The sequence below is a fragment of the Protopterus annectens genome, chromosome 4.part0, assembly GCF_019279795.1.
Source record: "Protopterus annectens isolate FY-2018-M chromosome 4.part0, PAN1.0, whole genome shotgun sequence".
NCBI lineage: Eukaryota > Metazoa > Chordata > Ceratodontiformes > Protopteridae > Protopterus > Protopterus annectens.
Window position 1 is genome coordinate 682,848,154 of NC_056733.1, and position 26,385 is coordinate 682,874,538.

Sequence of the window (26,385 nt, forward strand, 5' to 3'; positions counted from 1 at the left end):
CACACAAAGCGGCAAACGAGATCCGAGGTAATTTTGGGAGGAGCATTATGGGTAAAAGCCTGGGTGGCCACAGTGGTGCAGCGGTTAGCATTGCCGCCTCACAGCAAGAGGCTGTCTGGTTCGATCCTCAGCTGGGGTGCCTTCTGTGCGGAGTCTGCATGCCCTCCCTGTGGTCGCGTGGGTTTCCTCCGGGTGCTCCGGTTTCCTCCCACATCCCAAAGACATGCTGTAGGTGGATTGGACACTCCAAATTGGCCTTAGGGGTGTGTGTGTGTGTGTGTGTGTGTGTGTGTGTGTGTGTGTGTGTGTGTGTGTGTGTGTGTGTGTAAGGTTGGGCACCGGGCTGGCAACTCGACACTGTAAAACTCCACTGCCAATCATGAGCGGACAGGTGATCCGCTGTGGCGAGCCCTAACCGGGAAAAGCCGAAAGAAGAAGAAGATTATGAGTAAAAGCCTAGCTCAAGAGTTTGAAAGGCGTGAGTTGAAGTAAACGGCCAAGTCGGTTCCAAGGCTCAGAACAGAGCACACGGTCAAGGATTGAGTGAAGATTGACAACATCAGATTCTATAGATTTTTGAAAGGTAAAAAAAAAAAAAAAACATAAACATGGACATAGGAAAGAAAAAGATACCTGATATGGTGCAATATTTATGCAAAGCAGAAAGCCAAACTAATCAAAACAAAAAAAGCAGCTCCAAAGATATATGAAGAGAAATATAGGCTAAGACATCCAGATATTGGAAAATTTCAAAATATAAAAAATAAATAAATAACAAAATCACAAAGGGGGGAAGTAGAACAGAAAATTAGTAAACTGGAATTTAAACAGAAGTTGAAGTTATGGAATACCTGCGAAGTAAAGGGTTTAGTGTAGAAGGTCTAACACAGGTTATGCCACAGCATGATGGAACAATGAGTCCCCAAGCTAAGGAGAAAAAGAAGAGGGAGATATCTGAAGATGAAATACAGACATGGGAAAGAAAAGGAGATTTAATATGGTGCAATACTTAGGCAAAGTAGAAACCAAAACTAATAAATACTAAAAAAAAATAGCACTAAAGATATTTGAAAAGAAATACAGGCAAAGGCATCGGGATATGGAAAATTTTACAATACAAAAATATAAGTAAAAAAAGATATTTTTAATAAAGAATGCTTTTTATTCAGTTGCTCTAAAAAGTAAAAAAATAAGGAAGAAGAGTGAAAACTTTGCAAAAGAAACAGACAAGCTCATTTCAGAAAAGCATTCAAGGTTGGTTTTCCTGTTACTTCTTCTGGTACCTCGTTACCAGAATCAGCAAAACCAACCTGAAATGCTTTTCTAAAATCAGCTTGTCTGCATTTCTTTTGCAAAGTGTTCTTGCTTCTTCCTTGTTTTTTTTTTTTTTTTTTTTTAGGGCAACTGAATAAAAAGCATTCTTTATTTAAAAAAATCTTTTTTTTACTTATTTTTATTTTTACTTTTTAAGGAAAATACAATAGTAACTCCCTATGAAACAAAAATTGTGTTTTTCGGACTCAGAATGTGTGTGTAAGACATGATGCAGGGAGATGTGAGAGAGAGAGTGTGTGTGTGTGTGTGTGTGTGTGTGTGTGTGTGTGTGTGTGTGTGTGTGTGTGTGTGTGTGTGTGTGTGTGTGTGTAGGAAATGATGCAGGGAGATGTGAGAGTGTGCGTGTGTATATATGGAGAAAATGATGTAGGGAGATGCGATCACAGATGGCAAGAACAATTATCTGCTGCAAGAGGTGGTCTTGTATTGTTGTGTTTTTGGGAGTCAGGAATCCACAGTATAAAAATCACTCCTGTATTGTCATGTTTTATTTAGTTCAAGGACATGATGTAGGGAGATGCAGATGTGTGTATGTATGTGTGTGTGTCTGTGTGTTGGGACTCAGAATGTCTGTATGCATATTTGTGTGTGTGTGTGTGTGTGTGTGTGTGTGTGTGTGTGTGTGTGTGTGTGTGTGTGTGTGTGTGTGTGTGTAGGGAATGATGTAGGGAGATGCAAGAGACAGTGTGTGTGTGTGTGTGTGTGTGTGTGTGTGTGTGTGTGTGTGTGTGTGTGTGTGTGTGTGTGTGTGTGTGTGTAGGAAAAGATGCAGGGAGATGTGATCACAGACTGCAGGAAGCATTTATTTGTTGCAAGAGGCGGTCTTGTATTGTTGTGTTTTTGGGAGTCAGGAATCCACAATATAAAAATCACTCCTGTATTGTCATGTTTTTGTTTAAGGAAATGATGTAGGGAGATGCAAGAGAGTGTGTGTGTTTTTAACGCCACTCAAAGTACAGTGCATCCTGCTCTGTCCCTCTCTGATTCGCGTCTTTGTGGGTCTGTCCTTCACTAACGAGAAGCTCAGCATTTTTTATGTTTTTGTTTAAGGAAAAGACGTAGGGAGATAAGAGAGAGAGAGAGAGAGAGTGTGTGTGTGTGTGTGTGTGTGTGTGTGTGTGTGTGTGTGTGTGTTTTTAACACGGCTCATAGTACAGTGCATCCCGCTCTGTCCTTCTGTGGTTCTGTCATGTCTTTGTGGGTCTGTCCCTCACTGACGAGAAGCTCTGCATTTTTTTTATGCTTTCGTTTAAGGAAATGATGCAGGGGTGTGTGTGTGTGTGTGTGTGTGTGTGTGTGTGTGTGTGTGTGTGTGTGTGTGTGTGTGTGTGTGTGTTTTTAAAATACAGTTCAAGGTACCTTTTGATTTCTGTGGGACATTTTGCTTCTGAAAAATACAATGGGAAATAAAATCACCCTCTGCAGAGTATGCCTGACACCACTCTAAGTGTAATATTACTATTTTTTTCATCTTATGACACTTTTGGTTTCTTTAGTCCTACTTCCACAATGAGGGATGCAATATTTTTTTAATCCCATGGGCCCTAGCCCCTTCCCATGGTACCACACCTTCTTGGCTGCCATTTTACCTCACACCTCCCATGCTCTAACAACCCCAGCCTATTGGAAATATGTTTCCTGAGAGACATTTTAGCTGTTTTCTGAATTTCACATACTGACCTATAGTAAACCTGAGTACTAAACAGTTCACGACACTAAGCCAAAGTCGGATTGGAGTGTTTTCCAAGCAAGTCACTGTAGCAGGTGGACTGGTTTTGGAATGGTATCGGATTGTCTTCAATGCAATAGAAAGCAGTGTGGGTTTCACCTACACCTGCCACAATTCCTGTTTGGGAGACCTGGCTGTCGGCCTTGTTGCAATAGAAGCTACGGTAAGATGAATCATTGATGGGATGGAGCTCTCCCACTACAGGGACTGTTGACTTGTTTTTTTTTTGTGTGTGTGTGTGTGTGTGTGTGTGTGTGTGTGTGTGTGTGTGTGTGTGTGTGTGTGTGTGTGCGTGTGTGTGTGTGTGCGTGTGTGTGCGCATGCGTGTGTAATTCTTGTGTGTTTTTAACAGCACTCGGAGTACAGTGCCTCCTGCTCTGCCCCTCTGTGGTTCTGTCACATCTTTGTAGGTCTGTCTTTCGCCAATGAGAACCTCAAAGTTTTTTTTCCACTGTCTCACAACAGCATGATAGAACCACAGAGGGACAGAGCCACAAAGTCAATTTTAATAAAAGCATTCTAAAAAATAAGGAAAAACAAAGGGGGAAAGTAGAAAAGAGGATTAGTTCTGAAGAAGTTAAAGAAATAGAAACCAAAATTACAGATTACCAGTGAAGTGAAGGATTTAGTGTAGAAAATCCAACTCTGGTAGCATCACAGAAAGATAGAACAATGAGTCCTCAAATTAAGGAGAAACCAGTTTGACACTTCTGATCAGTTGCCATACAAAGATAATTTGGAGCCTTCACTAGGAAACCAAGTACAAAAGTTTAGTTGGAGTTCCACAGTAAGAGAAGGAGTAAGATACACTGGCAACTTCAACACAGTCAATGTTGTGGAGTGATAAGCCAGTGAGCTGCCATATGAAAGGGTAAAGGATGACACAGGATTAAATTGAAAAGAATATGTCACAGGAAGATGTTCTGGAACTTATTGTAGAATGCCCGCAGGAAATGGAGAACAAAGAATGCGCCCTTAGTTTAGAAGAAAATGATCTAAGGAAGAGCTGTTAATTTAATAGAGATGGCTATCTATATTAAGATCAATGAAAGAAATAAATTACAGAAATTCAATAAGATCCAAAATGTTAGAAGATTGACACAACAAATGAACACAGTAATCAAGGCTATTCACAGAAATGTATGTGGTATAACAGAAGTAGATTGGACATAATCTGTGCAGCTAAATTAAAAATAGATAAAGTCTTACAACAAAAACTCGGGCAAGAGGGGAAAGGAAGGGAAGACATCAAATGCCATTATGAAAGTATAGAACAGAGAAAACTATAACGCAATTAAGACAAGAAGTTTGACTGTTATAAGAATACAGAACAGGGAACAGATAAACAAAAATACTTAGAAATAAAAGCAACATGCAGTATCAGAACAGACCAGGATCTATCGTACACTATTGCAAATAATAAACTAAATATATTAGCACACATAGAAAAACTTGGAAAATATGCAGATAATTATAAAGGAAAAGTACAAAACTAGCAATTCATTGATGACCCAGATAAGTTTTATAAAAAATTGGGCAACAAGGTAAAAGGAGTACAAATACTACCAAAAAAAGAACAGACACATTTTGGAGAAATATCTATGAAGACCATGTGGAACATAATAAAGATGCTGAATGGATAGAAGTAGTAAAAGAAACAGTAAGAAGTTCAAATGTACAGGATATGAAATGGGATGAAGTAATGGCCAAAGAAATTGAAACAAAATTAAGAAAAGCTCCTAAATGGAAAACCCCGGGCCTACATGCAGCAACTAACTTCTGGCTAAATGTATTAACATCTTTACATAAAGATGTATCCCTTACTAAGAACTATTTACATGCACATCCCGAACAGGTACCAACCTGGTTAATAACAGGGCAAACAATACTCCTCCTTAAGTGTGAACTTACAAGCTATCCCAAAAACTATAGACCGATAACTTGCCTTCAAACAATGTATAAACTATATACAGGAATTGATGCTGATAGCGTTTACAGTCATTTAAAAGAAAACTCAATCATGGCAAGGAACTAAGGATCATTTGTTGTTAAATAAAGTCATAATCGAGAATTGTAAAAAGGAGGACAATCTAAATATGGCATGGATAGACTATGAAAAAGCATTTGACAACATCCCACATTCATGGATAAAGAAGTACTTACAGATGTATAAGACACACTTTATACTGATCAATTACATTACAGTGACCATGAAACAGTGGCAAATCACTCTGCAGCTAAGCCATGATAAAGGACAAAGTATTATCCTAGGGATAACAATTCAAAAGTGTCTATTCCAGGGTGACTCTGTCACTGCTGCTTAACTCATTAAGTTATCTACTTAACAGATTAGGTCATGGTTACAATTTTGTTCCCAGAATACGGCAGTGTAAAGACTTCTCATCTTCTTTTTGTGGATGATTTAAAACTGTACAGTTCATCAGATGAGCTAAAAACAGTGGTTAAAAGCTTCTTAGATGATATAAGAATGTCATTTGGGTCTTGATAAATATGCACAAGCAACCTTTAAAGCAGGAAATCTACAGCATCAAGAAAATAAAGAAATGTGATATAAAGGAACTTGAGCAGGAGAGAGTATATAAATATCTGGGAATTGATGAAGGACTGACAATAAAATGGGAACAATTGCAAACAAAACTTAGGAATATTTTAGAAGACAAAAATTAATACTGAAAACAGCCCTGACATTTAGGAACAAAGTCCAAGCTGTAAACCAATTTGCTTTTCCTATTCTAACTTGCAGTTTTGGGGTGACTGACTAGCCCCAAATGGTACTGGATCAGTTGGACAGGAAAACAAGAAAAATGCTTCATGCTTATCAAATGACTTATAAAAATCAGTGTATACCAAGACTATATATCCGCCATTCTAAAGGAGGTATGGGCCTCCTTCAAATTGATTGCACATATAGATCTGCAATCATTGGACTGTATACAAATCTGCTGACAGGATCCAAACATAGTGAAAGCTTTAAAACATGAGGAGAAGAAGTCTAAGACAACTTCCCTGCTTAGTTTAACATTAGCATATTGCTGTCAAGCGGGAATGGAAATCAAACCATAAGTAGGGAAATATCAGGCAGCAACTAAATGTGCCAAAAAAAAGAAAGCATACAAGGTGAAGAATCAGATGAGAAGGCAAGAAATGTGGAAAAGGCATAAATATAGTTGCAAGTACAGAAACCTCCTGCAACAACCTCAGTTGATCTGACTCAGGAATGGTTAAGGAGAGGTGAATTTAAACCAAAAGATGAAAAGTTAATATTGGCATCCCAGAATAGTCGACTACATACATGCTGTTTTACAAAGTCCATTGAACATGTTAGAAAAAGAGACAAGTGCAGGTTTTGTAGAACAGGATTAGAAATAATCGTACATCTTGTTGCTAGGTTTGATACACTAATGGCAGAGAGGCTGTATACTGAAAGGCATAATAATGTGACAAGACTATTGCATTGAGGATTATGCAAACATTACAATATTTGAAGTAGCTGAGAAGCACTGGAAACATGAGCCACAAAGCATTAAAGAAAATGAAGTTTTTATCACATGGGATCACCCATTACCAACAATTCAAAAAATAGATACGAGAAAATCTGACATAGTAGTTCATGAAAAGAATATAAAAATGCCATTGGTCATTGAAATTGCTACACCCACTAATTACAGTGTCTTACGTACAGAGAAACAAAAAGTCATAAAATTTCAGGATTTGCTAGCAGAAATGAGGGCAATGTGGGAGAAAGATACCAAGAGAGTTCCAATAATAGTAGGAGCAATGGATCCCCTAAAAAACAATTTATGCTAACAACACATGTAACTCCATATGAATCAAAGAAGGAGTCAATGCTGGGAACTTTGTGGGTACTGTGAAGAGCACTTGTGGCTAAAATTAAAGACTGAAACAATACTAATTACATGAACTTTAATCATACTTTGACTTAGGAATGTGGTCCATTCCTGTCATGGTATAAGAAACCAAACTAACTAGGAGAAATTAAACTGAAAAAAAAAACAGACGCCATTGCCAACCATTTGGCTGACAGGTTCAGTTCAAATGTAACCCCCCCCACTTTCCCCAGATAGTCCAAAGGAAATACCACATACCACAATCCCCCAACCATTATTAGAGAAGAGGTTATCAATGCACTTTCCAAGGAAAAAAACACTGTATCGATGGGCCCTGATAACATCTCAGGATGCTTCCAATATAGCATGAACCATAACCTCTCTGGTCCACTTGAATTAGTTTTCAACTAGAGCCCAGAGTCAGGTTTTGTGCCCAGTGAACAGAAGATGGCTTCAGTCATTTTCAGGTAATTACAGGCCCATAAGTCTGACCAACCTTATATGTAAGGCCATGGATAGAATCATCATGGACATGATAAAGAAGGACATAGGTAATTTGCAAATGCTGGACCCATCACAGTTTGGCTTTGTTAAAGGAAGGTCATGTCTACTAAATCTGGTGGACTTCTTTGAGAGAGTCACCAAAGCAATGGATGATGGCAAGACTGTGCACACGGTCTACCTCAACCTGGCCAAGGCTTTTGATACAATACCCCATTCAGACGTTACAGACAAGCTCACTAAATTACATATAAACCCTTTTATCACCCACTGGATAGCCAAATGACTCAATGATAGGACCCACGAGGTTAAAACAGGTGAGGCCACCTCCACCAAGAGGCCAGTCACTAGTGGAGCCCCCAGGATACGGTACTGGGCCCGCTCCACTGAGGGTTTATGGCTGACTAAGTTTGTGGATGATTGCAAGCTGGGGGTTATCCCTGATTCACCTGCAGACACTAACATTTTTCAAGAAGGCCTATCTCTGACAAACAAATGGTGCCAAAGACATGGTCTTAAAATGAAAGTTATGTACTTACCATAAAGACAGATCCATCCTGTCTGATTTTCATCCAGTTTAAAATATGGGACATCAGATCTGACCGGATCCGACCTTGGCACCATATTTGAAGTTTCCATGATGCCAGGGCTCCAACTCTTCCCTACCGACAATTCTTTGAACTCCAATCCAATACCTAGGATTTAGTTTACCCTATATCAAAATGTTCAGAACTATGTATGAAAAAATCGTGTAGACCCTAAATCCAAAAATGAAAAGTGAACCAGAGAAAAAAGGGCCAAGGTTATGAGACATAGCTGGTCACAGACAGGGTAGGGTGTGGAAACCACACAATCATCATGGAGCTATACATAAAAATATTAATTTGGTAAGGGGGGCGGGAGGGAAGGAAGGTTGAACTGGACGAAAATCAGACATGAATCTATCATGATAAATGCATAACTTTCGTATCTAATGTTGTCTATTTTCATCAGATTCAACACAAGGGACAGATTCCCAAGTTGTCTTTTTGGGTGGTATCAAGGAAGGACATTCCTGAGAATGGTGAAGCTGAAAAAAGAACGAGATCTGGACTGCACATCCAACTTATAATGAATAACAAAGGTATATGCAGTGGACCAAGTTGCTGCTGCACAAATGTCATCAATAGGTAGCCTCTTAGAAAAGGCTTTGAGGTAGCCACAGATCTTGTTGAATGAGCCTTCAGTTTGGACTGAAAATCTAAACTCATCTTAGCACAGACAAACAAAATACAATTTGGCAGCCATTTGGATAGTGTAACTTTTGTAACAACTCTACCAAGTCTAGTTTTTGAGTAGGCAATAAAATGTTAATCAGATTTTCTGAATTGTTTAGTCCAATGAACCCAGACTTGAGTTGACAATGAACATCTAGCATGTGGAGAATGTATTCTGCTTTGGTAGAAAATTTAGGCAAGAATACTGGTAAATCAGTGGATTGGTTTAAGTTAGTTATGGATGCCACCTTTGGAAGTAAAGATGCATTAGTTCAGAGAAAACCATATCCTTATGAAAAAACAAATACGGAAGTTTACATGAAAGTGCTTGATGTTCCAAAATCCATCAGGCAGATGTGATTGCAACTAAGAAAATTGTTTTCCAACTAAAAATGACATATACGGTGGCCTTAGGTTCAAAATAAGGTTGAGTTATAGCTTGGAACATTATAGCAATATCCCATTGAGAGACTGCCTCTTTAATAGGGATGCAACAAAAAGTTCCTTTAAGAAAGGCTTTCAAGATTTTTAAAGAGGCCATAGAGGTATCATTTTGTCCAACATGAAATTGGAATTTGCTGCCAATTGAACTTTGATGGTAGAATAGCTAGAGCCTTGTTGAATGAATTCTTCTAAGAATTACAAAACTGATGGCATGGGAGCAGAGAAAGGATCCAAGCCTTTAGCTATTACCCAAAAGAAAACCTTTCCATTTATGGATACATTTTTTGTAACAGGTTTCTGGGAAGCTGATATGATGTCAATGACCATACTGGGAAGGTTGACATATCTGGCTATTGTCAAAATTGGAGGAAAAAAGCAGTTAGTTTCATGGTAGTATGATCTGAAGGAGACAATCTGGACAGGTGGGCTAGAAGGTCTGGATACTGATCCAGCATCCAAGGAAGATGTAATACTAGAGGCCACAGAAAAGGCAACCATGTTTGTTGGGGCAATGAGGATTACTCTGGCCTTACACTGCCTGGTTTTCTAAATGAATTTGTTCATGAGAGGTAAGGGGGAAAAGCATAAAGAAAACCAGAGAGCCAACTGTAGACCAGAGCATCCCTTAGTGATGGACCCTGTGGAGGGATTAGGGCAGAGTAACTACTACACTTGTGGCTGATATAGGAAGCAAAAAGGTTGCAGCAAGGTTGGCTCCAGTAGCTAAAAATCAAAGCTGCCACCATTAAACTGAGGGGACCGTTTGTAAGGAGTTAGGAATGTCCTGTTCAACCTGTCTGCTAGGTCACTGGAACACCCCAGAATGTGCATTGCTATCAGAAAATAGTGTGAAGACATTGCCCACTGCCAAACTCTCATGGACTCTTGACCCAAGGGGTAAACATGAGTTCTTCCTTGCTTGTTGATGTAAAAAACAACAAGCTATTCTGGCTGTCTGTATGTAGATAACCCTTGGGGAGGACATCCTGAACAGCCTGCAACATTAGCAGGACTGTCCCTATTTCTGAGACATTGATATGAAGACTGGCCTCTAAACTTGACCATGTACCTTAGGACATTCTCCCTATGAAAAGCACTCCCCTAACCCTAGAAGGGAGGCATCCATGGTCACTACTTCTATATGTTGGTCAGTCTGAAAAGGCAGCCCTTCTGTTACTCAAGGGGAGGTAATCCACCACTTGAAGTGACACCTGCAAACTCTTGTGAGTCGAATCTTGGTGAGCAGAGCATGGAATTTCTTAGACCACTGAACTGCTGAAGTCCACTGAAGACTTCTCATGTGATAATGAGCCAGTTGAATCATTAGAATTGAGGAAGCCATGAGACATAACAGATGTAGTGTTAATCATGCTGGAGGTAGGAATGATGCATTAACTGTGAGACCATCTGATGCAAAGACAAGACTCTGTGTTGTGGAAGACCGACAATTTTCAGAGGTGTGTTGAGGTGCCATCCAATAAATTCAATCTGTTGGTTTGGAAGCAACTAACACTTTTGCAAATTCACTGTGATACTGAGAAAGGATTGGAAGAGAAGGTCCACAAGGTGTACTAGAAGATGCCTAGATGTAGCAGTTAGAATCCAATCATCTAGGTAGGGGAAGACTTGGATCCCAAGTGGGTAGAAGTGCATTGCTGCCAATACCATACCCTGGGGCCTCTGGTGAGACCAAAAAGCAGGCTCAGAACTGGAAATGATTGGCTCCTAGCAAGAACAGATAAATCCAACAAGAGAAACCAGGAACCAAACAAGAAAAACTGATGGAGGTCCAGGGAATGCCCAAGTCCAGTATAAACGACACAGTTAGTAGCACCCACCAAAGATTTATTGAGCAAGAACAGCAGTCAAGCGCTTTCGTCTTACATCAAGACTTCATCAGAACTCTTCTTGTGAAGTCTTGATGTAAGACGAAAGCGCTTAACTGCTGTTTTTGCTCAATAAATCTATGGTGGTTGTTACTAGTTGTGTGGTTTATACTGGACTTGGGTGCTCCCTGGACCACCATCAGTTTTTCTTGTTAAGAGCATCCTTGACTGATTCTCTAATTTCAGGTAATATCAAACATTCTGAAGATGTATCAAGCACATCCAATCATCCTTCCTCAGAAGAGGCAATATGGACTGAATTGTGCCCATCCAGAATTTTGTTTGTTTTACAACTTGGATGAAGTGGCTGATATCAAACATTTGTCTCAGGTTCCCCATTTTCTTGGGAACAAAAAAGAATCTTGAGTAGACACTGGATCCAAAGTGGTCTTCGGGGACAGGTTGAATGATTCTTTTTTCAGCCAGTTTAAAACTTCTTCTGCTGCTGGTTCCCATTGACTGGGTAGAATTTCAAGAATCACTTTTTTCCTTATTGAAGGACAAAAAGGGGAATGGAATAGCCTTTGGAAATTATATTTTGCACCCACTTGTCTCTTGCCTCCACAGTGTAGCAGTCAGACAAACTTTCAGGGATGCTGAGAAGACCTTTCAGTTAAGGGACCACTGAAGCCATGATTATGTGGTCTGACTCTGCCTCTAGGGCAATGTCCATTGGGATTCCCTCCACCTCTGCCACATGGAGGTCTATCAACAGGAGAATCCTAGTAAGAACTTTGTGGGTTATGAAACCACATCTTTTTACCAGATCTCTGATTCCTGGAGTAGGATCTTTGGGATGTGGGAAAAATGCCTACTGCAGAGACAGTCTTACCATATTGCTGGCTTCTAGTCAACATGCATTCCACTTTAGATCCAAAAAATGTGCAGCCACTGTAAGTGGTGTTGAAGGATGTCTTGAAGCTTTTTGCAAAATTACAAAGAAGCATCCAGGAATGGCCTCTTACCATAAGACCTGTGCCTGCTGCTCAGGCTCAGACATCGGCTACATTAGAAATAAGATGCATGGCTACATTAGAGGTCGACTGCAGAGCTGGTATCTGGTAATTCACAGTCTTTTGGACATCCATAGGCAAAACTCCAGAAAGATACTTGAAAAGTTTTTTGTTCAAATCCTTCTGAAATCTGATGACATCAACTAGATTGTTCAGTGACCTGAATGTAAAGGTCACTGATTAAGTATGTATATTTCCTGAACCTGTCCAACACCCTAGGGTCCCTGTTAGAGGTATGGACAAAGGAACTCTCTTCAGGCAATTCCTTTTTTGTGGCTGCTGCAACAGCCATAGCATCCACTGGAGTACCTTTACTCCAATGCCTCTTGTATTTTGAGGCTGCCAAAATTCTGCATGGTTTCCTGGGGATCGGCTCCACCACATCAGGGTCCATCCAAGCCCACTGCTCCATAAGGCTGACTAGTGGATTAACTGGTGGTACCACCCAGGATGATGATGAGCTGGAACCAAAGGCTTCCAAAAATACTGATTTTTCTGGTGATGAATCTTCAGTGGACAATCCCCCTCTCTTTTTCATGAGTTTGAGAATTTCACCAAAGGTGACATCTTCCAAGGGGGATCTGGGTGAACCCTCTACTTCATCCAAATCTGTATCCTCTATGAAAGACTCTGGGGAGGAGTCTATGTGCTTTTGCTTGCACGTCTGTTTCTTGTGAACTGATTCTGTAGGGGGACAGATGGTTCAGAATCAGACTGGGAGCTGACACAGCAAGTTGCTTCAGAAGCTTGTGGTACTGACTGTTCCTGTCTGACAGGATGACAAGAAGATGACGTCTCAGGATCTAGTTGGGGCTTGGGTGGAACTGAACTTGGAGAAAGTGTCCTCTCTTTGGGTAAACCCAAAACCTTTTCAACACCCTCAAAGGCTGAAGTTGCTGCTGGACTTTAGGGTCTCCCTAGATCTAAAGAAGACAGAGAGAAAACTCAACTCACAATGTCTACTTGTCTTAAGACTAAACAAAAAGAAATAAAGCAGGAGGAGAAAAAAGGGCACTTGTTTACTTAAGTATCCCTATAATACACAAAAATAACTGAAAATGATTTCCTATATAACACGCAGTATATATTATTTTCTTATAAAAATACTGATAAGAACAAAAACTGTTTTACTTACAGTTACTCTTTTCCTTAATCTCCACCTCTTCTTAATGTTCCTCCAAACATTTATCACAAAAGATGGTATATGCTTTGGTGTCCCCTACCAGTTTAACAAAGTCAAAAATGTCCAATATTTCCAGGTTTTCTTGTTCTGCCATATTTCACAAATGTGACTGATGCTTTGTATTCCCACATGTATTCCTTAATATCCAAGTTGCTAGCTTTCTTCCTGTTGATCTCCATCTCCCATCTCCAGTCTCAGGTTCATTTCTAACATACTCCTAGTTCTTCTAGTCAACTCCTATGCTTTTCTCCGTCTCTCAAGCATTTTCCTTTGGAATATTGGAAAAGGTTTCATTGGCATAGTCGCTCTTTGAGCTTTATTATCAGAAGAATAAGAATCAGAGTCCCCTTCTGTTTGCTAACTTACTTTTTGTTGGACAAACTGTTTTATTTCCTCCTTAGCACTTTCTGCACTAAAAATGACTTTGACCTTCCAGGAAAATATATTCTGAAGATAGCTGGGTACAGCAGCTCGACATTCCCTGATTGCTGGAACAAATTTACTCCTCTTCTGTCTCGTGTGCAGTGAGTAATATTTTTTCACAAACACTCTACTATCTCCAACTTTTACTACTTTGTCCTTCTGCCACATTTTTTTCAGAATCAACTCTTTTTGATGGTAGGATTGCATCTTTACTATTAGAGGTCTTGGCTGCTTTCTCATGGCCTGGTTTGGAGCAGGCACACAATGTGTCCTTTCAGTTAACAACTCCTGCTGTGGAATACCAGTCCAGATTCTCATTTGTGCTTTCATAACATTAATACAGTCTGTTCCTTCCAGTTTCTCTGGTACAGCAGAAAATCTTGGATTTTCTCTTACATGCTGTGCCCTCTACTTCTACCATTTTTGAAACATCTCTTCTTCAGCAGTCTTATACTCAGCAGTGCAGCCTTTTCTTCATTTTGAAGCTCATCTGAATATCTGTTTAAAGCTTCTTTCATTTTTCAGCCTTTTGTTATTTGAGGTGATATACTCATTCAGTGTTTCTTTATTTTAATTAGCTCTGAGCACATTTGACTTATTTTTCCTCTAAATTACTGGAAGTCATGTCTTACACCAAAACAGGACTTGAACTGATTTTTGCTGAACAGCTGCAGGATTCTTCCCAGGCAGTGTTCATCGGTTGGTACTAGGCTATTGGCCCTAGGGCCTATACAAGCCTAGCCATAACAATTCCCTGGCTATTTCTTCACACACTATTTACTTCCCTGGACCCCTGTCTAGCAGGGCAACTGACATGATCCCTGGGGCGAATTATAGGTTCATAGGTTGGTACTAAAATAAACAGCAATGCAGGTCTTGAACCCAGGACCCTATACACCATAGTTCCAGTAGTTATCCACCAAGTCATCACAGAAGTACTGTCAACATATTTTTTTCCACTAGAATCTCATCACACAGAATAAAGTAAAACAGAACTGATGGCAACCAGCGGAAGGGATCTTGTTAATTCTTCCCTTTAGGCAGACTGGGATTTCTGGGATTTCAATACAGTGCAGGGAGCACTAGTCTAGCAAAACAATCAAGGTGGTGATCTAATTCTAGGCAACAAATGGAGCCAAAGGATTGCCCCCTAGTAAAGAAACTCATTAAGGTGGATTACATTTCAGGATTAAAGTCTCTGCTAAAAGATTCCACTGTGATACAAAACAAAATACATATACAATATTAACTATAAGTTAAATTATATAAACTATTTAAACACATCATATGTTAAAAGCCAAACAGGTCAACATCAAGAGCATTTAGGAAACTCAGTAAATGCATTTCCTGGTACTTATAAAATTAGACTACCTTTCTAACAATTCTCAGTGGACTTTTTTGTACATTCCCTGTTAATGAGATTCCATGCATTCAGTACCTTCTTATTCCTTTATATTTTTTCTTCTCAACTTCCCAGAACCTGTCTAATGGCTCCTTTAACTGCACCTAATCATCCCATTTACTGCTGATCAGGAAGTCTAATCAGCACATTCATTCCTCCTCTGACAGGGATCAGGTAGTAGGCAGAGGGCTACCTTCAGGTCCTGAAGAGCAGCCTACCCCATCCCTCCCACAGGCAAACTACTGGCTTGCAACTGTGGGCTAGTCAAGAGCAAGAGACATGCATGTTCTCCATGGCCTGGCTCTGAGGAAAGAAGTTCCAGACTGACAGTGCAGTCTAAACCAGTCATTTAAAGTAGGCAATACACTCAGCCACCATTAGGTTCATGGGCTTAGCAGCCTCTGCTCCCCAAAGGATGAGTGAGCTGACAACTGCCTCTCAAGCTCATCCTCTGTTATTTGTGACACCAATCAAACACAGATTGTTTTGGTTGTAGTCGGGGCTTCTTTCCTCTGCCCCACATAGATGGATTATCTCATTATTTATTCTGAATGTGTGCATTTTCTCACCTTTAATGGTTTTCAGGTTCTCTAAATTTCTTCTTTGCTGGCAGTCACACAGTGCACTTATTGGCCAGTGAATGAAATGTATCCAAAAAGACAAATTTACTGGCTCTGTTTTCTGAGTTTCTGTTTTCTCACTGGGAGAGCTGAAATTAAGCTGTTAGTATGCATCCATCTTGGAGCCCCTGCAATCCTTTCTTTATCAAATTTACAGGCTTACATCTTTCCAAATGTGTTTCCTGTAGTACTGGTATGTGCACTCTCCTTTCTTAATATAATTCAATACTCCTACCTTTTCTTCTACACCTGTGAAGCCATTCATGTTCCAAAATATTATGGATAGTGTAGCCATTATGATAAATAGTTATTATTCCCACCTATTATATAGTATAGCTTTTTTAAATGTCTAATTCTATGTTACATGCTGATGCTAATGTTTGGCAGGTTGATATTTTACTTATTTCTTTCTCGTCATTTTCCATTTGAGCCCATGTTATATTTTACAATACTTTTTTTGAAAACCTTCAAAAAAAAAAACATACACACCCCAAAAATTCCCATAACCTATTTTCTTAAAACAAACAAACAAAACTATGTACATCTTCAAACAATGAATCCTCATGAAAGGAACAATTGTCCCAAATCTACAGCTGCACCCACAGGTAATACCTAACCTAAAATTAAGGTTATCCATGCTAAGGTGTTGTGTTATACCCTGTGCTCCTTCTTACACTAACTGCTGTCTGTTCTTATCTTATCTTCATTCCTCTGAGATGTGAAAAACAGCTTGTATGCTTTCAGAAAACAGCAATTTCTAGCCCTCAGAAAAAAATACACTGATTATCTTTAAATAAAACAAAATTATACTATTCTGTTAAATGCACTAAATTGCAATTTCTTATTCACCTCAAATAATTCCAAACTTGATTTTTCACTAAGTTGCTTGCCCCTGTAAGTTTTAATTTTATGATCCTTCAGCAAACAATGTCTAGAACTCTCAATATATTATTGGCAGCTGTAGTCAGCTTATCTCTATGGGTGCATAAGAACAAAGCATACAGCTACCCTCAGCTGCAGATTTCTCAACTCACACTAAACATTTATTTGCTAAAGAAAAACTTTCCATTAAATTTAGAATATTGTCTTATTTTTAAAGCACACGTGTTGACACAAAAAACTTGTTATAAGATTAAGGCACAGGCTTTAATCTAGGCATTCACCTATGCAAAAATAAGAGAAAACATCTCAGAGCTACATATATTATAATCAGTGCACATTTACACCCCAAGATTACAGCATGTTACCTTAAACATGCCTTTTGTCTAGCCTTTCTTTTCTTTTTACATTGTAATACCTAAAGAAATAGGAACGACTTGTCAACTTTAGTAGCTTTATCACATACAACAATAAGTGTTTTACTATATAACATGCAATTCAGATCATGAAATGTTTTATGCAAATATCAACAACTGTTTTACTTATAGTTGCTTTTTTCTTTTTTTACTTTTAGTGTCCTTCCAAACATTAATGACACAAAGTGCGATATATGCATTTCAGTCCCCAACAAGTTTAACAAAGTCAACAAAAGTCCAATCTTTCTCAGCCACTTTTTCTTGTAAAGCCATACTTCACAAATGTGATGCTTTGTAGTCTCTCATTTATTTATTCATTAATTTCAGTGTTGCTGGTCTTCCCGTTCATCTCCATCTCCCAACCCCAGACTCTGGTTCAAGTCCAAGGTACTCGTGATTCTTCTAGTCAACTCCTGTGCTTTTTTTGTCACTCATTTTCATTTTGAGCACTGGAAAAGGTTTCACTGGCAAAGCTTTTTTATGTGCTTTATTATCAGAAGTATGAGAAGCAGAGTCCTCTTCTGTTTGTTGTCTCACTTTTTTTGGATTTTTTTTTATTTCCTCCTTAGCCTGTTCTGCATCAAAAATTATTTTGATCCTCCAGGAAAAATATTATGAAGACAGCTGGGTACAGTGTCTTGAATCTCACACCTGCCTCTTGACATTCTCTGATTGATGGGATAAATTTACTTCTCTTCTGCCTGGCATACAGTCAATAATCATTTTCCACAAAAACTGTACAGTCTCCAGTTTTTAATATATTGCCCTTCTCCCACTGTTTTTTCAGGATTAACTCTTTCTGCTGTTATTATTTCATCAAAAACCACACGATAAACTTCAAAAGCACAGATAATGAAAAAGAAGGCTCCAGTCAAATAAAATCCAAAGACGTATTTAATATAACCAATACACTGCGTAAACACTTTTGTTCAAACACAATAACTTTGAACTTCCTCAGTAAGTTAACATCACATACTTGGTTTTATAGAAGTGACTTAATTCAATTAAACATTTTAAAAACAATCAAGCAATTATCCATTTAACATAAACACAGAGTAAATTATGTAGTAAATTGGTTGCATTAAATATGTCTTTGGATTTTATTTGACTGGAGCCCTTCTTTTCCATTATCTGTGCTTTTGTTATTATTTCATCTTTACTAATATAGGTCTTGGCTATTTTCTCATGGCCAGGTTTGGAGCATGGTTACAATGTGCCCTTTCAATTTACTTGCTTATTTATGCTTTCATAAAACTAATACAGTCTGTTCCTTCCAGTTTCTCTGGTAAAGCAGAAACAATAAAGTCATGTACTTACCATAGCAAAAGATCTGTGTTGTCTTCTATTCATTTGGTTCAATGTATGGGTTGTTAGATCCAACTGGATCTGACCTCAGCACCATCTCTGAAGCTTCATGGATCCAAGGCTCTGACTCATACCCTACTCAAAATTCTCTTCATTCTACTTTAGTACATCAGATCAAGTGTGCCCTTAAGAGATCTAATACCCTCTTAAGGTTAATTACTACCTTGAAAGGAAACACCTAGAAGAGAATTATATTCTGAAAAGACTGCTCACAGACAGGGTGCAACTGAGATCCATTTGGTCACCATAAGACAACAGATGATAATTAGGACAGAAAAAGGTTGAACCAGACAAAAATCATATAACATGGAACTAACATTATGGTAAGTACATAACTTTTGTATCCAAGGTTGTCTAGTTTCATCAGATTCACTGTATAGGATATATTCCAAAGTTATTTTCACCTGGATGGTATCAAGGAAGGAAATTGCTAAGAATGGTGGAACCCAAGGAGGAACATGATTTAGATTACACATCCAATTTATAATGAAATATAAATGTGTGAACTGTTGGCCAAGTTGCAGTAGTGCAAATTTCATTACTAAGAAGTCTTTTAATAAAGGCTGTTCAAGAGGCTGTTGCTCTTGTGGAATGAGTTTCCGGCTTACATTTTAGGGATATGTCCATTTTAGTATACACAAAGGAAATACAATCTGGTAACCATCTTGAAAGAGTAACCTTAGAAACTGTTTTGCCCAGTTTAGGTCTAGAAAAGGAAATTAACAATTGATCAGCTTTCCTGAGGAGTTTCATTCTGTGAAGATAAAATCAGAGTTAGCAATAAACATCCAACATATGCAGAATACATTCATCTTTATTGGAGAATCTGGGAGAAAACACTGGTATGTTGATGGATTGATTTAAATTTGCTTCAGATACCACCTTAAGGAAAGATGCATTAGCCCTTAAGGAAACTATCTTTTGGAAAACCAGGTAAGGAGTTTGTGAGAAAGGGCTTGTAACTCTGACATTTGTCTGGCCAATATAACAGCCACAAGAAAAGTCATCTTCCAAGAGAGGAATGTCAAATCTGCTGAAGCTACTGGTTCAAAGATAGGTTGAATTAGTGCTTGGAGTAAAATGGTAATATCCCATGGAGGTACTGGGTCTCTGATTGGCAGTCATAGAAGGGACGTTCCCCTCAAAAAGGCTTGACAGACTTCTACAGATGCTATGGTGGTGTCATTATGACCTATGTGGAAATTCGAATTTGCAGACATTTGCACTTTGATAGGGGAAAAACTGGAACAAATATGGAAGAGCTCGGATAGAAACTCCAGTATGGTAGGAATGGAAGCAGAAAAAGGATCTATTCCTTTCAAAGCAGCCCAGATGGAAAATCTGTTCCATTTGCTATGACAAACCTTTTTTGTGGATTGTTTTTGGGAGGCTGAAATAATCTGAACAGCCGATGAAAGGAGCTTGGCATCTCTGGCCAAGGTCAGAGCTGGAGGAACCAAGCAGTTAGTTCCAGGGATTTCTTGCCCAGAGGAGGCAATCCAGCTGTGTAAATCAGGATATTTGGATACTGATCCTACATCCAAGGGAAATGTACTAGTACAGGCCACAGGAAAGGAAACTATGTTTGTTGGGGACAGAAGGGAGCAGTGAGGATCACTCTGGCCTTGCACCTTCTTGCTTTTTGGATGAATTTGTTCATTAGGGGCAATGGGAGAAATGTATAATGGAGACCCAGGGGCCAACTGTGGACCACAGCGTCCCTCAGTGATTTTTCCTGTGGAGAGATCAGGGCAAAGTAACTGTCGCAGTTAATGTTCAGGTAGGAAGCAAAAAGGTGTCAGTAATGTTTAGCCCCAGTGATGGAAAATCAAAGCTGTCACTGTTGGATTGAGGGGCTACTCATGAGACATTAGTTCTACTCAATTTGGATGCTAACATTTTGAGCACCCCTGGGATGTGCGTTGCCATCAGAAACTGGTGCGAGGACATTGCTAACTGCCATACTCTTATGGCTTTCTGTTAAAGAGGGTACAAGTGGGTTTCTCCCTGTTTGAAGATGTACCAGACTACTGACATGTTGTCTGCCTGTATAGAAATCACACCCCTGGGGAGAATGTCTGGAAATGCCTGCAACAGTAGAAAGATTGCTGTCATCTCCAAGACACTGATGCGATGATAGGCCTCTGGATGTGACCATGAACTTTGGACCATTCTCCCTTTGAAATGTCCCCCAAACTATAAGGGAGGTGACTGTGGTTCCAACAGACAATGGCAGATCTGAGTGAAAGGGACAGCCTTTGCTCACTAATGGAAATGTTATCCACTAGCTAATATTATCTCTGCATTTTTGAGTAATGCGAATTTTGGTACATAACAGATGAATATTTGGCACCATTGCACAGAAAGACTCCATCGGAATACCCTCAAGTAGAATCTAGCTAGAGGGACTAGTAAGACTGTGGAGGCCATTAGAACCAACAGTCGTAGAACTAACCTTGCTGAGGGTGAGGGAAGCTGAAGTACCTGTGTGCTACCAGGCATAGGTAGAGTACTCTGGAGTGGGGTAACTTGGCAATTTGTAATGCATCCAATTAATTATATTTATTGTCATGGGTCCATGTGGCTCTTGGTTAAATTTACTGTGATTCCTAGGTTTTGCATCAGGTGGTGCAGAAGATCCAGATGGTTAACAGGAGGTGCTTGGAGGTAGCAGTGATGAGCCAATCATTGAGCTATGGGAAAACTTGGATCCCTTGCAGACACAGATGTTTTGCAACTACTGCCGTTATCTGGGTAAACAGCCTGGAGGCAGTGGTGAGGTCGTAGGGCAGCACTCTGAATTGGTAATGACTGGGTCCAAGCTAGGAATGAAGAAATCTCCAGGAATGCATATCTATCTTTATATGATAGTATGTGTCCTAGAGATCTACTGAGCACATCCAACAGTCCTTCATCAGAAGAGGCAATATGGGCTGGATCATGACCATCTGGAATTTTGTCTGTTTTACAGACTAATTTAAATTACTCAGATCTAGAATGGGTCTGACATCCCCTGTCTTCTTGGATACTAAAAAAAATCCCTTGAATAGACTCCAGACTCTAACTGGTCTTTGGGGACCATTTGGATGACTCTTTTCTGTTTTCAAGCAGCTTGGAAATTTCTGCTACTGCAGGTTCCCACTGACTGTGTGGAACTTCGGTAGCTTTCTTCTTTTTTTACTAGGGGAATGAAAAGAGAACTGAAGAGCCTCTGGACATTATGTTTAGCACCCAGGAATTTGTTACGTTTTACCAGGCTTTTAGATGCATGGATAAGTGTCCCTCAAGTACCTTCAGTGTGCAGCAGCTGGGCAACATTTCAGGAGCACTGGTAGGGCCTTTTGGTAAAGGGACCATGAAAGCCCTGATTTTGCAGTCCACCTCTGCCTGTTGGGTGACATCCATTAGAGTTACTCCCTATTCTGCCATGAGGGGGGTCTGTCCTCAGGAGTGTCATGATATTAACCCTATGATTTGCAGAACTACATCTTTTACCACCCTTCTGATTCCTTCAGAAGGTCCTTTGATGGGTGGAAAAATTAATTCCCTCTGCAGAAAGGGTTTTAAAATCTTGTTGACTCCTGGTTAAAGTGTCTTCTATATTCAGCCAAAAAAATGTGGAACTGTCAAATGGGTCATTAGCGAAAGATGTCTTAAAGCATTCCTCAAATTCAGAAAGGCACATCCAGGTAGGTCAGCATACAGTAATGCTAGTGCCTGCTGTCCTCATCGTACCACCAGCTAAGTTAAATAGCAGTCGCATGGCAACATTTGATATAGACTGGAAGGTAGTGAGCTGGGAGTCCACAGTCTTCTGACCATCCATAAGCAGATTACTGGATAGAGACTTGGAGAGCTCTTTAATTAAGTGTCTCTGGAATTGTGTTACATGAGCTAAATAGTTAATTTCTCGAAAGGCTAAGGTGGCTGAAGCATACATCTTGTTTCCCAAACTTGTCCCATGTCCTAGACATCCTGTTGGGGTGGGTGGGGGAACAGAGGAACTTTCTGCTGATTATTCCTTCTGGTGGCCACAACTACCACTATAGCATCTACTAGTGGACCTCTGCTCCAGTGTTTCCTGTCCCTGGCTACTGCCAAGATCCTATCTGGTTTCTTTGGTATTCATTCCACCAAGTCAGGGTCCTTCCAAGCCTGCTGAGCCATAAGCTTAATCAGGGGATTGATGGGCAGTACTACCAAGATGAAGATAAGCTGCATCCAACGGTCTCCAAAAACATAGTCTTGTCTGGAGAAGGGTCATCTGTGAACCATCCCCCTCACTTTTTCATCAATTCTAGAATCTCACCAAAGGTGGCATTTTTCAAGACAGATCTAGGGGAGAACTCATCTTCATCCAAATCCATGTCTTCTGTGAACAACTCTGGGGATCAGCCTATGTGCTTTGACTTGAATATCTGTTTCCTGTAAACCTGAACTGGTGGGTGGTTAGATGGTTCAGAATCAGACTGGGAACTCATGTAATAACCCACCACAGAAGCCTGTGATATAACTGTCCCTGTTGGCTAGAACAAAGGGAAGAAGCAAAATCCTCCTGAGGTAGGGTTGGAGCCAAGCTGAGTGGTGGCGCCTTTTCTCCTAGGAACTTTAGGATCCAAACATGCCAAAGCAATGGGATCCAGAGATCTCTTCCTGGATTTCTCAAGACTTTCTTTTTCTCTCTTCTCCTTCTCTAGCCTCTTCTTCTCATGGGACTCCTTTGACTTGTCTTTGTCCTTCAATTTTAGTTTATCCTGCTTCTTGACTGAAGAAGAGGCACCAAAAGAAGAAGATGAAGCAGTGGAAAGAGATGACCCTGTCCGAGGAGGGAGAAGATCTTTCATTACCAGTTTTTCTCTTTGAGTTTGGAGGGCCCTAATGTTAAAACAGGCATTGGTTTAACAATCAGTATCAAGCTGGGCAATGCCCAAACAGTAAACAAATTAGGAATGTGGATCCTGAAGGGGGGGTTTTGTGCATGCACTCGGCACAATTCTTAAAACCCTGACCATCACACATCTTGAACACAGTAAACTGCGTAATAAAAAAAAAAAAAACAGCAAAGAAGTAACTATCACAAACAGCACAAAAACCTAGCCTGTGGTCCAACTCTAAACTAAGTAACATGCTACACCTTATATAAATAAAAAAAAAAAAAATATATATATATACATATGTAAACACATTTTCTGTATGTGTGTGTGTGTGTGTGTGTGTGTATATACATATATATATATATATATATGCTGGAATCGTCGAAATCGAAGAAGACCGATCGAATCGAAAGACGGCTCGACAAAATCAAATCACGAACCCGACACCCGACCGATACTTGCCAGAACGGCGACGATGCAGAAGGGAGTGGGCTGACATGCACGGACGTGACGACCTGTTGGTTAAGATGGCGGGTGACGGTGGAGATTGGAGATTTGGGTCTACGGGGGTGGTGGGGTGCGAGGGTTAGGTAGGGTAGATTGAGGGAGGGTTAGGGTTAGGAGGGGTTAGGAGTAGGAGTTAGGAGTGGGGGTTAAGGAGGTTAGGGTAGGGGAAGCGATGAGTTAGGGGAGTTTTAGTTGGGTAGTTTAGGGCGATAGGGGGGGGGGCGATAGTGAGTTAGGGTAGGGTAGGTTAGGGTAAGGGTGAGGTAGGGGTAGGGGATAGTGGGTGAAGGGGTGGTAGTATTAGGTGAGGTGGGTAGGTGTAATTGCTGTGGTTTGCTTGTGTGTGTTGTGTGTGTGTTGTGTGTGTGGTGTGGAATGGGATGTGTTTTTGTGTGTGTGTTTGTGTAGTGGGGTGTGTGTGTTGTATGGGTTTCGGTTATTTTGGTTGGTTTATTATGTGTGGTGTGTGTGTTTCGTGTTTATGGAAATATGAATGTGTGGTGTCGGTGATGTGATTGTTCGTTGTGTGGTTTCGACTATGTCAGGTAGAACCATATATGTATATATATATATATATATATATATATATATATATATATATATATATATATATATATATACACACACACACTAATGCAAACTACAGCCTAAACCAAAAAAGCAACAAGAGAAAAAATCTGAAAAGACAAGTCTCTCAAGTAGGAGAAGAGAATTGCAAATATACAAAAAATATATGCTTTCTGAAGAATGAGCCATTGTACAAAACATGTCTGATTCCTCAGGTAGCAAATGAAATCTAAGATAAAAAGGTAGAGATTCAACAACTCATACGTTAAATCAGATAAAAAATGACAACATTGAATTCCCAGTTCTTCTCTGCATGCTCTCTCCTCAAACATTTGTTAAAACATCTCTTGATGAGCAGTCTCATACTCAGCCAGCCTTTTCATCATTTCAACCTCTGATTTTTGCAGTTTTATCAGATCATCTGAACAGCTGTTTAAAGCTTCTTCCGTTTTCCAGCCTTTTGTTATTTGCGTTGATATGCTTCTTCAGTGCTTCATTTATTTCAATCAGCTCTGAGCACATTTGATTTATTTTTTCCTCTAAATTACTGGAAGCCACCTCCTGTACCAAAGCTAGAGCTTAAACTGCTTTTTTGTTAAATATCTGCTGGATTCTTCCCAGTCGGTGTTTTCTCTTCAACTTTTCTAATTGAGTTTCTTTCAGGCTCTCCAAGTTTCTGCTTTGCTGGCATCTAGGCTGTGTGGTTACTACCCACTAAATTAATTTTACTAAAACTGCCAGAATTACTAGTCATTATCTCTTCAGTTTCTTTTTTCACACTCGGAGAGCTGAAGTCAAGATGTTGATCAGTGTGCAGCCATCATTGAAGTCTGCTTCTTTCCTCTCCTTATGCACTTCTCAATGGCTACCCTCAGCTCTATCTTTAACTGCTTCCGAGGTTTCATCACCATGTCAGTGCCATCCCACCCCACCAGTTTTCCTAAACAACCTTTTTACTGGCCACAGTTTTGAAACCATAAACGCAGTCTACACCTACAACTCTCTTCCACATATACTGACTCAATGGCTCATCAAACCCTACTTAAATTGCTGCATATCAAGCATCTATTGAGCATCCTAAATTCAGATAAAAGGAAAATTCATATCTAACAGCTCTTTCAAACCTTACCTTTCGTAATGCAGCAGTAGAAAATCCAGATGTCTTTAACTGTTCACACTCTTTATGCAGTGCTTTGAATCTTTCCATCATCTCTTCATACTATGACATAAAAAACACACTGTTTTGAGAATGATCATATCATAAGGAATTCAGCTCTATGATTTTTCATTTACATTATCTCAAAAAATGCAAACAGATAAAACAATTGTTTTGATACACACTGCAGCACAAACAGAAGGAAATTAAAATGTGTTTTCAGTAACACAGCACTAAAAGCAAAGAGCACTAGATCCAATAACCCAACTGCCTTCTGGGAAATAAAAACAAAACAAAACAAAAAAGTCTGACCTATGGATTTGCTGTTTCATACCCAGTCTAGAAACTGTTGAAAACATCAAATGTATTAATGCTTGTCACATTTTTAGGGAGGCCATTCCAGGAATCCATCACCATTCAAAGGGGGAAAAATCCTGACACTGTACTTCTACCATGTCTGCCAGTACAGCTGTTATCTCTGAAAACTGTTCTACTCTTGTAAGTAGTTTTAAGACCTCTTTGAAAGACTCACACCTTTGAACTTTCAAATACTTGAAGCATATCACATTACGGCTGTGTAAGTAAACTTATCATAACAGTAGATGTTCGAATGGTCACTACTGCAGTAGCCTTAGCTATACAAGTTATATCCTGCCAAGGGTATAACAGCCAGCCAGCTTCCAAAGCTTAAGGGCACCTTCGACATGCTCAAACCATTAACCAGCTCAAGCAGGGGTGATAAAAGAGAGGTTTGGGTGTCAAGCTCTTCAGAGCTTTCATACCAACTGAAAGAGGGAGGTTAGGGCCCTGAAAAGGTCAATGCCAAAAAAACTAAAAATCAAAGTCACCACCCTGAGAACAAAACATATAAAAATAAGGTGGAAGAAAGAAGGGAGTAGTTACTGCAGCAGTGATCATTTGAGCATCTACTGTTATAGTAAGTTTCCTTACACAACTATG

At 39.7% G+C, this 26,385-nt stretch overlaps 1 protein-coding gene across 1 annotated transcript in view; it reads right to left on the reverse strand.

The window, feature by feature from the left end:
- The window catches only part of IFT81 (intraflagellar transport 81), a 2,787,102-nt gene that overhangs the window by 2,239,848 nt on the left and 520,869 nt on the right, over positions 1 to 26,385 (reverse strand). Inside the window, exon 5 of the mRNA XM_044068648.1 lies at positions 25,399 to 25,488. Within this exon, the coding sequence (XP_043924583.1) occupies positions 25,399 to 25,488 (90 nt within the window). The remainder of the gene's footprint in view (positions 1 to 25,398; positions 25,489 to 26,385) is intronic.